The following is a 13849-nucleotide window of genomic DNA, read 5'->3' as shown; positions in this document are numbered from 1 at the left end:
ACTACAGAAGTAAGCAACTCCACCCGAGAGCTTACCTACCGTGTCTTTAAACTCAGACTGTTGGTTCTATCTCAACAGCACAGGCTTGTCTGGGACATACTTTACCATATTAGGCAATCAGGCCCCAGAGAGAACGGAAAGCAAAACAGTCCTAGGCTTTTACCTAAAAGGAGAATGGCGAAGACACTGCCCAGCGGTGGAGAGCGGACAGAAAATCGCTGGACGCCCTCCAGCAGATAAAGGGGCTTCACAAGATTAAGTAAAAAGATTCAAAATCTTACTTGACAGAGGGGTGAAGATCCAGCAAACAGCCAGACGCAAAACTGTGAAAACTCAGAGCAAGTAGGAAAAAGGGCCATTATTTACTCGAAGAAAGAGAGTGGGGGGAAGTGGTAAAGATCTGTGGGAACACATGCAGAAAAACAGAAACGGGAGGGTGGTTTAGGCAGAAGGGTTAAAGCCTGCTTGAGGACACAGAGATGTGCAGGGACTTGTTCTCCTCAGGTCTTCAAAGGGCTCCAAGCAAACTAGGAAACACTGAGTTCTCGGTCCTTCCTTCTCTACTCATTTCTGTCCCTGCCTCAGCAACTGCTTTTAAGATTTATTTCTCAAAACTCATCAGGTTCATTTTCAGAGCACAAGCACACGCTGGAGCCGGAGCTACTTCTCTGACTCTTCAAAGAATCCATTCTTTATGGATAAATTAATAACTTAACTTCAAAATCACATGATTCTGAGGTCAGTGAGAGTATTCCAAAAGCCATTCTCTCATCCAGATTTAGGAACCTACAGATTTGGAAAATAATTTGAGTGGCTCTTACTCATCTCTAACTATTTAAATGCATTAACTCATTTTCATTTTACAACTCTAAGAGGTAGACACTATTATTATCCCCACTTCACAGATGAGGAAACTGAAGCATCTCGTCCAAAGCAGTTCAGCGGTCAAGGTGGGGTTGCCCCGGGAGCCCAGCTCCTGGGTCTGCACTCCTAGCCTGTTGTGACAGTACATCACCCAACACACACGACAGATACAGACTCAGGAGAATGCGGTGCAAAGCCCTAGACACAGCTGTGCTCCCTCTCTCTGGGCCTCCTCAGCTGTGATCTCTAAAATGAGAAGTTTAGGGAATTCCCTGGTGGTCCAGTGGTTAGGACTTGGTGCTCTCACTGCCGTGGCTTGGGTTCAATCCCTGGTCGGGGACCTGAGATCCTGCAAGGTATGTGATGGGGGGGGGGAGGGAGGGAGGGAGGGAGGGAGGGGAGGGAGGGAAGGAGGGGAGGGAGGGAGGGAAGGAGGGGAGGGAGGGAAGGAGGGAGGGAGGGAGGGAGGGAGGGAGGGAGGGAGGGGAGGGGAGGGGAGGGCAGGGCAGAAGTTTAGAGCTGCTTTCGGTTCTAAAACCCCAAGCCTACGACCGCCATTGTAGGCAGCACAGGGATAAATCAGAGTTTGGTACAGACAAGCAGCACCTAGAAATGAGGTTTTCAAGGAAAGCCTCTCCTGAAGTGAAATGGAGTGCTAGTTATTCAAAGATGCAATAAACTGAGGGAAGTCAGGTAAGGCAAAGGGAACCAAAAGCTGAGTCAGCTTAAAAGATCATTTGTAGATATGGTTAATCGGTAGAATTCCTCTCCTGTAACAAAAAGTCTTATGACATTCCTGGCCTTCGGAGACCTCCAGACAAGGTCTGCAGAGAGGCAGTAATTTCTGTTTCAGAAGCTGTCAGGGGAACTCCAGGAACTGGCTCTCCTCCACGACTACACGGCTCTTCCACAAACAGGCCAGGCAGCTTTCGTGGGGAACAGCCCTGCACCCGTTGAGAAAAGCAGGTGAAATAATACGCAAACTACCTACTGTTCTGTGTGAGCGTGCTTTGTTTGCCTGACTTTGTTCTGGAAAAGGGGGAAACTGCAGTCACATTCTCAGAGCCAAGTGCTCTGACTCGCCCGTTTCCTGGGCGTCTCTGTCTACACTTGCACTCTTGGTGAGCTGCTCCGATGTCATGGTTCCCGAGACAACCTGCATGTTTGCATCCAGTCTGTACCTCCAACTCCACCCCTGACATTTCCCTGTGGACGGCGGTCAGACACATCAAATCCAGGGCTTCTAGAGCCAAACCCAAAGGCCTGCCCTTCCAGAGTCCTCTCCATCTCAGTTCATGAAAACTCCACCCTCTCAGGCACTTGAGCCAAAAGCTTTGGTGCCAACCTTGACCCCCCCTGTTCTTCTCACCGTATACCCAATCCAGCAGAAGTCTTGCTGATTCTAACTCTGAAATACACCGTGCATATGAAAACTTCTCAGCATCTTCACCACCCGCGATCACCTGGCCCAAACCTCTCGTCAGTCCTGGGTTAGGGCGACATAGAGGGTCTTCTCCAAACAGCAGGCAGAGTGCCCCCAGAATGTGACTCCTGCCCTCTGCTGCGCAGAGCTCTACACGGGCTCGCACGCCCTGGCACCGACCGCCGGGCTCTGCCGCGGGCTCTCATGCCCACGCCGTCTCCTCACAGGTCCTGCCTGCCCTCCTGCCTCACGGCCCCGCGAGCTCTGTTCCCTCTGCCTGCGCACATCCACGGGGCTCCCCACTCACTCCCTTCACGCTGGGCTCCAGTGCTGCCTTCGCGGCAAGGCCGACACCGACCCCCCCCTTAGATGCCCAGCACACCCCCCCCCCCCGCCCTGCACTCCCCACTCCTGAGTCCTGGAGCCACTCCACACGGCTTTTCATCTTCCACACACCGTTTGCTTGGCACGTTCATTTTACTCACTGCCCGCCTGCTTCACCAGAATGGAGACTCTACAAGAACAGGGCTTTTTGTTCACTGCTGCACCCCTGCCCACAGGCACCTGGAAGTACTTGTTCAGTGAATACACGAGAAGCTTATAAAAGAGAAGGCAGGACAAAATGGGAAATGCATTTAGTGGCTCTTGGTATTAGAGATATTTCTGGGGCCAAATGGCTCCCAAAGCAAGTTTTATTTTCTGTTAAAGCTTAGTTTAAAACCAAGCTTTGCTGGCAAATTTCACTTTGAGCCTCTCTTTGATTTAGTTTGAAAGTCTTAACGTTTAATCGCTTATATCTTCTGCACACTTGACCAAGGTCTCTCCCGACTAGCTGCTACCGGTTATCCACGGCCGGTATCTGAACACCTACTGGTCAATGCTTCCTTAACAGTGTCTCCTATAACCAAGGCCTCTTGCAGGAGGGTTAGCCACCAGACCACTCTGGACTGGACGCTACACTGCTGACTTTGAAGGTAAAGTGTCGTGATTCTGTTCAGATTGATGCCACCGGATTTGCCTAAAAGCAACAGGGATTCTAGAGGGAGAAGCATTTTCCTATTTGAAGGATGGACAGACATAAGTACCCACCTACTTATGTACCCTCCCTCCATAAGTACCCTCCCACCTGGCAGGAGAAGGCTGACCCTCTACCACTGAACCTGAAACCCTCAGGAGGCTTTCGAGGTGTCCTTCAAGAAGACCTTCCTTTACTCAAGGAGGCGAGATGCCACTAGCAACTGAATTCAAACGTGTAACCTGCTCAGTAAAAAACAAATGTAAGAATGGGGGCAGAGGGAAGTAAGAGGTACAATCTACTGGGTAAAAAATAAGCGACAAGGACACACTGCATAACATGCGGAATATAGCCAATATTCTATAATAACTATAAATGGAGTATAACCGTTAAAAATTGTGAACCACTACATTGTACGCCTGTAACTTACAGAATACTGTATGTTAACTATATTTTAAGAAAAAAAAAAAAACTTGGAACTTTTAGACTCACCCTCCATCTTCTGGGGGGAAGGTAAAGGGAGTGGAGATTGAGTTAATAATGAATTATGCTCATGTTGAAGCCTCCATAAAAATCCCTAAACTATGAGGTCTGGAGAACTCCCGGGTTGGTGTAATATCCACATGCCGGGCGGGTGGTACAACCACCTCCATGGGGACAAAGCTTCTGACCTAGGGACACATCCACACCTCACCTGACGGACCTCTTCATCTGACTGCTCACCTGCATCCCTTAAAAAAAAGGATGGGGAATGGCGGGCGATGTGAGGTCGGCCCCACCACAGTCCCATAAAGGTTCCCTGACACGGGGCACAGGGCGCTCACCTAGAGCTTTCACGTCCCCAAGTACTTCCTAACTGCCCTGGGCCTGTTCTCTTAACTGTAAAACGAGGTTCCTAACCCAAGTTTCTTCTAAATCCCTTCCCAATTCTAAGATGCCCAAATTTGGGAGGCGGGTAACTTCACTGCATTGAACTGGGCTGGTCAACAATTCCTTTAAAACAAGAGCAATCCGTCTCCTGTTGCGCTTCCTTAGACACCACTCTGCATGTTCACCATCTTTTCTTTTGACGACTTGCTCCCTCTAGTGGTAAATTCAATCACACGTCAGAACTGGCCTGGGCAACAGTCTGCTTCAGAGGACAAGAACACGGAGAGGAAACTCAGCGTTAAGCAGAATGAAGGCAGGCCAAAGACGCAAGTGAAGAGAGGACGAGAAGAGCCCAAGGGCCGTCAGCACCTGCAGTGTGCCCGTGGCTGCTCCAGCGCCTGTGCCTCACGAGCAGTGCAGGGGGCGGCACTTCTGACCGCGGTACCTCCTTCCTCACGTCAAATCCAGACTCAGTTTCTTTTTCACTTAGCAAGATACAGGCTATATTAGGACTTCTGGAGACGGTCACCCGTCTAACGCAGACAACCACGCACATCTGCTCTAAGCACATGGGCTAAGCGGCTGCTAAGACGTGAAGCCCTGTGCTCATTGTCGGTTTTCCGGCGGGGAAGGTTTTGATTAAAAGCACGCACTGTGCAGGGCCCCGACCAAGCCCCCAGCCTTCTCAGCATCCCTTGTGTCACCAACAAAGAAATGCATGACTAGCCTCCTTCCTCCCTCCCAGACTGCATGACAAACATCAGGGCCGTTCCTGGCCATCAACCTTACCTGTATACAAATGTTGGTTACATCTTTCTAGCTTAGGTCCACAAAAAGAAATAAATTTCCACGATGTCTACAGAGATTAAGGTTAAACAACAGAAAGGTTTTCTTAGCCATGCTCTTGTTACTGATATATGGGTGAGAGGCTGAAGAATCTTCGAGAAGAGGAGAGCATCTGTACACATTTGGAATCATTTTAGTTCCAACTCTGACTGGAGATAGAGTTTCCTTTCTACCCTTAAAGTAAAGTATTATCACCGACTGATACCATGTACGCGAGGCTCAAGAACAGGCAACAGTGCTCTACCGTGGCGGCAATCGGAAGAGTGGCTGCCTCTCAGGACAGGGGACGGGGGATGAGGGAACTTTTCAAGGTGACGGAAAAGTTCTGCATCTTGACTTGAGTGGTGGTTTACACCACTGATTACAACTGTCAAAACTCATCCAACAGTGCACTTCAGGTCTGTGCAGTTCACTGACTGTACATCTATCCCAATTTAAAATAACAGATGTCAGAGTCTTGGGAGGAGTTAACTTAAAAAACAGTAGACTCCTGGAGTGGGAGAGCGGTTGTGACACAGTCCCCACCATCTTGAGGTTAGATTTCCACAATTTACAGGGACGGGCCTGTTGTTCTGTGGGCCCGTATGGATCCCGGCATCACGCCTGCCAGGACTGGACGAGCGCTCGGGAGAGAACCAGTCAGGGCTGCGCTAACACAGGCCGGGGTCAGGATGCTGCCGCCCCTGGGCACCGTGGTGGGCAGGAGACACGCCGGGCGTGCTGTGAGTGCTGGCACACCTGCACACACTCAGCTACCATTAGAGAGAGGACTGGCCCTTCACTCCTCTCTGAAGACTCACACTGGCGTCTGCCGGACACGCGGTGAACACTGGCAGATGCCTCGAGCAATGGGATGAGTGGACCATTTTTCAGTCTGACAAATGACTCTACGTCAAATCTCACCAATCAGAAAATCTTTTCTGTAATGGTCGTTCAGTGAACTTCTCTGGGAAGCATGGCATCAGAGGCACCTTCGTGGCCCTTGCCTGGTGCACCAGGCAAGGACTTTCCACACCAAGTAGCTTAGAAACGTGCAGGCAAAGATTTTCACTGACGGAGTCAGTGGCCAACACCAAGCTCTCCTGTGTAACTCCCTCCGTGGAGCTCACCGGCCTCTATGACCCTCTATGGGTGACAGGCCACTTCAGTGCTCTGTAGTCAGCACCCGGGATCGCTCGTTAGGGGTTTTCTAATATAGTTCCCCACAGAGGCTCTCCTGCGTTCACTCTTCATCCCCTGAAGCCTCCCCAAGCCCCTGTGGAATGAAGTCACTGTCGTGTGCACACACCCCCTGCCCGGGGGAGCCTCCACGCGGCATCTGCCCCCAACGTCCACTCCTCCCCGCGAGGCAGCCCCGGCTGCAGCTGCACGCAGGCAGCTCTCACCACGCCACCACGCGCACTGCTTTCTGGAGGCCCCTGCTGACTGTTCAGGATCTCGACCAAAATACAGGCAGGTCAGTGACATAATATAGCATTTCTACTTCCTCTGCTAAAAACAAATTAGTTTTCATTTTCAGCACGAGTTATTAAACATATTCTGAGAACATACTGTCACACAACTGTAGGGTAGAAAAAAGGCCATCTTCTTACATAATTCCCAATAGAAATGTACATGGAGTCTCAATTCATTTAGTCAAAACCAAATCCCTTCCTTCTTGAAAAACGGTACTAGGGACTTCCCTGGTGGTCCAGTGGTTACAACTCGGCGCCTTCACTGCCGTGGCCCGGGTTTGATCCCTGGTCAGGGAACTAAGATCCTGCAACCTCTGTAGTGAGGCCAAATAAACAAACAAACAAAAACAAAGACTAAACAAAACAAAACAAAACCCAAAGAAAAATGGTACTAATGGTACTAGAAAAGCATTAACTTTCTATCACATGTGAGTGGCTTACAGGAACCTGGAGCTTCAGGAAAGCTGGCCTGGGGTGCCCACAGCAGAGAAGAGCTGGGTGCCAGGCCTTAAGGGGTCTGGTTACACAAGAGCCAAGGAGCTAAACCTTATTTCAAAGTCAAATGTAAGTGATTTCTGGACTGTTTACACTATTCATTCTTGTGTTTCTCTCTGTTACCGTGGAGAGGATGTAGATCCATAAGAAACAGTATCAGTCTTCACTTTTCTTCCCAAGATTTCAAAGTACTTTATACGATCCAATAGCACAATAGAGAAAAAGAGCCCGAACTGTGTTAGAACCTGGCAGGAGGCGCTGAAAAATGCAGGAAACTCGTTCAAGAACGTGGGCATTGTTACACCATTTAAGAAAACGGGGGGCTTCCCTGGTGGCGCAGTGGTTAAGAATCTGCCTGCCAACGCGGGGGACACGGGTTCCATCCCTGGTCCAGGAAGATCCCACATGCCACGGGGCAGTTGAGCCCATGCACCACAGCTACTGAGCCTGCGCTCTAGAGCCCACGAGCCACAACTACTGAGCCCGCGTGCCACAACTACTGAAGCCCGTGCACCTAGAGCCCGTGCTCCACAACAAGAGAAGCCACCTCAATGAGAAGCTTGCGCACCGCAACGAAGAGTAGCCCCCGCTCGCCGCAACTAGAGAAAGCCCGCGCGCAGCAACGAAGACCCAACGCGGCCAAAGATAAAATAAATAAACAAATTTAAAGAAAAAGGAAAGAAAACAGTATACCAGCGAGCACCCGTCCCATCTTGCAGAGGAGCGTCCACCTCCAAACTCTCCCTGGACCCAAGTCTGCACAGAGCCTGCTCTTCCTTCTGTTAACTGTGTGTACGCGAGCAGGGATGAGCCCTATGCGGACGCTGAGCCCCACGGTGGCAGCCTCACTGCTGGTTGCTTACCCACGCTGCTTTCACCTCTTCCGAGACATCAGTTTCATCTTCCTGGAAAGAGAGAAAGAAAAAAGACAAGAGGATCACGGTCACAGGCATCCCTGGAGGCAACAAGGTCAGTCCCGTCAATTATGCACCTGGGCAGTGAGGGCTGACGGCCAAGGGCACTGTCACTGCTGCTTTTAGCAGCACCTCAGGAGTACCACTTGCTGTCAAAGAGTCCAATGAACCTGGCAGGAAAAGGAGAATCTTTAAGACAGACGGACCTCACTTGGGCTTTGTCAGCAGCCGTCAGCCCATTTTGTCCTATAATAATCAAACACTTTCGTCTAGTAGTCTCTAACAGGCGACCATCATTGTCTCATTTCTTGTCTCGCTGAATGGTCCATCTAATTCCAAATGAATCACTAGTGACCAGGGGCCTGATCTTGGCCACCTGACTGTTCAATGCCAGTGACAAGGCTGAGTGAGCAGGGTACGGACCAGAGGGGAAGGCAAGGACTGAGTGTGTGCTCGCCATCAGGAGGCACTGCAGCCCCTGCCTTCATTTAGAAGCCAGTCAAGCTGTCTTATAGCACTTGTTCCTTTTTTTCTCCAAAGGAGTAAGCCTGAGTCAGATGAAGTTCTCGAGATTCTGGCAGTGCCCCTGAAACACTTGGCTGGCACCTGCACACACACGATGCTGAGGCACTGCTGACTCACCACGGGACTCTCAGGGGCCGCTGGGGGGCTGCTAAGTCTGAGCGCCTTATGCACTTGTTATATTTGTTTGCACGGCTGCGGTAAATTCACCGCTTGTTTGCTGCCTGCCTCCCGTGTGCTCGGCACTGTCCTAGGCCCTGGGCGTCCCAGCCAGAACGTTCCAAATGAGTCCCACACTAGTGGAGTCTTCCTTCTGCTGCTCTCTTTCTCAGCGGCGCCCCCTGACAATCTGCACGGTTCACGGCCCCGTGTGGAACTCTGCCTTTTGAGCCCGACACACAGGGCGGCGGGCAGCACAGCGCAACGCGAGATGCCCCGGCACAGACAGCCCACTTACATCCTTCGTCCAGAAGCTGATGCCTGTGCCTCTTCGTCGCTCCTTGGGCCGCCTCCTCTCACGAATGGACAGCCTGTTAGACGACTGACCACCCAAATCTGCTTCTTCGCCCTCTGGTCAGAGAGAAAACAAGGCGTGGATCTTAAGGACCTGGGGCACCTGCACGGGAGGAGGGTGCGGCTCCTGAAGCTCGACCTACCGTTTCTGTCCATTTCCTTTGCCCCTGCAGGGCTGGCGGGGGGCTCTGAACTCTCTGAATCAGGGGCTGAAGACCTACCCGTCCGGAGCAGGTAGGAACTGGTGTAGAGGGAGGGTCTCGGGGCAGGAGGTGACACTGGTGTCATGGGTTTGTCTGGCTGAGCCGGAATCCTCAGGCGACGATACACAGGCTGGAACAATCCACATGATGAGATGTCAGAGGTCAAGTCTAACCAAAGGGTAAGGACAGCACGTTTATTAAAAATGGGCTTTTCTAGATCAAGAGGCTTATAAAGTAATTAGCCAGATAGGCAAGAGTTCTAGACGCCTGCTCTGAAGATGCTACAGGCTGACAGCAGTCCAGGACAGCTCTTCCTAAACTGATCGAAGGGCACTAGGGGGCACCAACCTTGGCAATAAAAATTCCTTTGATTGTGCACCGCCAATAGGAAGGATGATGGCCTTCTTAAGATGGCGCACTGAAAGGTAAGGTTTACGTAGGAAACGGAGAAGCTCAGGAATGTGAAGAAACAATGCAGGAGTTATCTGAAGACAGACCAAATCCGAGCGTTCTACCAACCTGCCATCACTAGGCTTACTGACACTTCTGAAAAATTCCCGCTTTCTGAGACTTCCCTGGCGGGCCAGTGGTTAAGACCACGTGCTTCTACTGCAGCGGGCACAGGTCTGATCCCTAGTTGGGGAACTAAGATCCCGCATGCCACACCCCCAAACCCCGAATAAATAAAAATTTAAAAAAAAATTCCCACTTTCCCTTTTGAACGTTTTTTCCCCTTGAGAGTTAGGACAGACACAGCTTGACAATAAACCTTGATGTGGCTTGTTGAACACGCAGAGATTGTATAAATTTGTTTATAAATTATAGAGACAGAAGCAATAAAATATAGTCAGCTTGGGAGTCTGAGAGAACGTAGCTCCAATCCCAGCTTGAAGGAGCTGTGTGACCTGAAGTACGTGACTTGAGTTTCGATCTCTGCTTCCTCATGTATAAAACAGGTAATAATACCTTCCTCAGAGAGGGCTGTGAGGATTAAATGAGAATGTATGTTATGTGCTTACAACGGTCTCTAGTATGTAATAAGTACGCAAAAAATAGCCGATGAAACAAACGAAACGAACAACAGAACCTCAGTTAGTTTAGGCAGCCTAGCCATTCAAAGTTAGAGCAAGAAGACTTTCTTCTCCTGTAATTATGCTGACCATAAAGTTTATCATCCCAACTAGGACATTTCTGAGAGTGAAAAGGAACAGTACTGATAATTACCCAGAGATAAAAGCTGTCACTGGAACGATCTTAGGTAAACCAGGAGTTACGATCACCTTAAATATAACCCTATAACTCTGACTACCAACTGCAATTGAGAAATGGACCGTAAGTCAAAACGTCTACCCCAAAGTGACAGCTTGTGGCCGAGAATAAGGGTGCTCTGTGAGTGCTTGGGTCTGCAGAAGTTTGTAGAACAACGTGCTAGTGGTGAGGAGGGCAAGCTGCGGAGCCAACGCCTTGCTCCACCTCTGCTTTTTTTTTCCTACTAAAATCTTTTATTTTATAACACTGTACCATCAAATTAAAAGTCAAAATAAGCGTTCACCCAACTGCCTAAATGGTTATTACACATCCGTATATATTTGGTTGAAAAGGGAGAGAGAAAAGAGGAATTTGAAGGCTAAAATAAACAAATGGGACCTAATGAAACTTCAAAGCTTTTGCACAGCAAAGGAAACCATAAACAAGACCAAAAGACAACCCTCAGAATGGGAGAAAATATTTGCAAATGAAGCAACTGACAAAGGATTAATCTCCAAAATTTACAAGCAGCTCATGCAACTCAGTAACAAAAAAGCAAACAACCCAATCCAAAAGTGGGCAGAAGACCTAAATAGACATTTCTCCAAAGAAGATATACAGACTGCCTACAAACACATGAAAGAATGCTCAACATCATTAATCATCAGAGAAATGCAAATCACAACTACAATGAGATATCATCTCACACCAGTCAGAATGGCCATCATCAAAAAATCTACAAACACTAAATGCTGGAGAGGATGTGGAGAAAAGGGAACCCTCTTGCACTGTTGGTGGGAATGTAAATTGGTACAGCCACTATAGAGAACAGTATGGAGGTTCCTTAAAAAACTACAAATAGAACGACCATATGACCCAGCAATCCCACTACCGGGCATATACCCTGAGAAAACCATAATTCAAAAAGAGTCATGTACCAAAATGTTCATTGCAGCTCTATTTACAATAGCCAGGACATGGAAGCAACCTAAGTGTCCATCAACAGACGAATGGATAAAGAAGATGTGGCACATGTATACAATGGAATATTACTCAGCCATAAAAGGAAACGAAATTGAGTTATTTGTAGTGAGGTGGATGGACCTAGAGTCTGTCATACAGAGTGAAGTGAGTCAGAAAGAGAAAGACAAATACCGTATGCTAACACATATATATGGAATCTAAAAAAAAAAAATGTCATGAAGAACCTAGGGGTAAGACAGGAATAAAGACACAGACCTGCTAGAGAATGGACTTGAGGATATGGGGAGGGGGAAGGGTAAGCTGTGACAAAGCGAGAGAGTGGCATGGACATATACACACTACCAAACGTAAAATAGACAGCCAGTGGGAAGCAGCCGCATAGCACAGGGAGATCAGCTCGGTGCTTTGTGACCACCTAGAGGCGTGGGATAGGGAGGGTGGGAAGGAGGGAGATGCAAGAGGGAAGAGATATGGGAACATATGTATATGTATAACTGATTCACTTTGTTATAAAGCAGAAACTAACACACCATTGTAAAGCAATTATACTCCAATAAAGATGCAAAAAAAAAAAGAATGAAAAAAAGAAGTACATCATCATCATCGTAGTAGTTAAGATTTGCTGAACACTTAATGTGTCAAGCACTATACATGTATTACCTCACAAGGAGTGCCCTCTATTATAAGCTCTGTTTTTACGAATTAGGAAACTATGTAAAACAAGGTTAAATAAATTACCCAAAGCCATACAGCTAGTTAGTAAGGATACTGCGGTTTGAACCCAAATAGTCTTAACACCAGAACATACACAGTTAGGCAGACACACACGCAAATCAATATTATTATTATTTTCGTCACGTGGCTTGTGGGATCTTAGTTCCCCGACGAGGTATCGAACCTGGGCGGCCAGCAGTGAAGGCGCCAATTCCTAACCACTGGACCGTCAGGGAAGTCCTTGACCTCTTCCTAGCCGTGCAAAATGCTGGGCAGGTTACTGAACCTCTCTGTCACTCCACTGACTCATATTTTAAGAAGGAATAATACTACTTACCTCAGAGGGTTGTTGTGAGGATTAAACAATCTAATACACATATCGAAACTGTTAAAACTGTGCCTGGCATAAACTGAATAATAAATGCTTATACTTCTATTTGCATTTTTTTATACCAAGATCTCTCTTTTCAGAATAGAAAGACACATTTAGTTAACCAAAAGTATAGTGGTAATCATTTCACAACGTGTACACACATCAAATCATGTTGTAACATTACATGTCCATTACATCTCAATAAAACTGGAAAAAAGCGCATTCGTTAACTCCCAGAGGAAAAAATTGATCACTTAAGGACTAACATCCTCTGAATTCTTTCAGTTACACAGGTCTGCCAACTAAAGATGGACGTAAATAGCGTGTTCTATGAGGTGTCCCCTGCAGAGTAGGACAGTTCTGGAATTATCAGTGGGGAAGAGACTCCCCCAGCCACCTGCTTTCAGCACAGAGAGCTCACCTGATCCTCCAGACTCCGGTCCCAGGGCTGGCGGCTCTCCCCAGCTTCCTCTGCAGGGGCTGCCAGGGGCTCATGCTTCTGGGCGCTGCCGTCGAGCCCTCTGGGGCCCACGGGCTTCGGGCTGGGCTGTTCCTGAGCCTGACGCTCTGCCCTCGACCGGCTGAACGTCCTTTCTGCTTCCTGGAGATCCGTCAGGGTTACACCCTGGGAAAATACCACAAGGTCAGAGAGGTTTCACCCTAACCATGGAATAACGCCCCGTGAATGAGCAGGGAAACTCCGTAAAGATCTAATGGTACCAAATTCCAAATGAAGCTCCCGAAATGTGTGAGGCCGCTTCAAGCAATATATGCTGAAAACAAACACCTCAGTACGCAGAGGCCCCAGGCCTGAGCCTAGATACACTTCAAACACAATACTTGAGCGTTTCCCGCTTGAGTTCCAGAAACAGGGCAGCACTGATGCCCGCCCGCTGCTTCCACACCCACGGTTCTCACATCTCCACCTGGACGCTCCCGACCCCCCAAGAGCACACAGCCACCAACAGAGACTGTCCAGCAGATACGAGGAAAACTTAAGTTTACGCACAGAAAGAAGAACCGGGCTCAAAATGGTGACAATTCAGAGCCAGGCTAGAACCACCACCAAAACCAAAAGCCAAACCCACACAAACAAACACAAAACCAACCCTGAGGGAGCTGCCCAGATGCCAGAGCAGGAAGACCCTGAGCGCGCCTCTTCCCAGGGCACCAGGACGACTATGCACAGAACAGCTGCTGGCCGGGGCCGACCAGAAGAGAGCTTCCACAGCTACAGACGCACCGAAAGAACCACAAGACGGGTAGGAGGGGTGACCCGCAAATGCTGTGGAGGCTCTCCCCCAGGAGCGAGCGGTCTGGTCTGAGCCCCAGCCTGGGGGTCCTGCGCTAGGGGAGACAAGCCCCCAGAACGTCTGGGTTTGAAGGCCAGAGGGCTGTGTGGGGATAGAGA

At 49.0% G+C, this 13849-nt stretch overlaps 1 protein-coding gene across 17 annotated transcripts in view; it reads right to left on the bottom strand.

The window, feature by feature from the left end:
* The window catches only part of PPP1R12B (protein phosphatase 1 regulatory subunit 12B), a 214414-nt gene that overhangs the window by 81283 nt on the left and 119282 nt on the right, over positions 1-13849 (bottom strand). For 13 of the 17 annotated variants that reach the window (XM_032653804.1, XM_032653803.1, XM_032653808.1 and 10 more), the window contains 4 exons: positions 12860-13063; positions 9060-9249; positions 8861-8973; positions 7831-7872 (listed from right to left, as the gene is read on the bottom strand). In XM_032653804.1, the coding sequence (XP_032509695.1) occupies positions 7831-7872; positions 8861-8973; positions 9060-9249; positions 12860-13063 (549 nt within the window). The other 4 variants (XM_032653810.1, XM_032653837.1, XM_032653844.1 and 1 more) reach the window with 4 other exon arrangements.

Source organism: Phocoena sinus, chromosome 1, assembly GCF_008692025.1.
Source record: "Phocoena sinus isolate mPhoSin1 chromosome 1, mPhoSin1.pri, whole genome shotgun sequence".
NCBI lineage: Eukaryota > Metazoa > Chordata > Mammalia > Artiodactyla > Phocoenidae > Phocoena > Phocoena sinus.
This window is presented reverse-complemented; position numbering and strand designations above follow the sequence as displayed.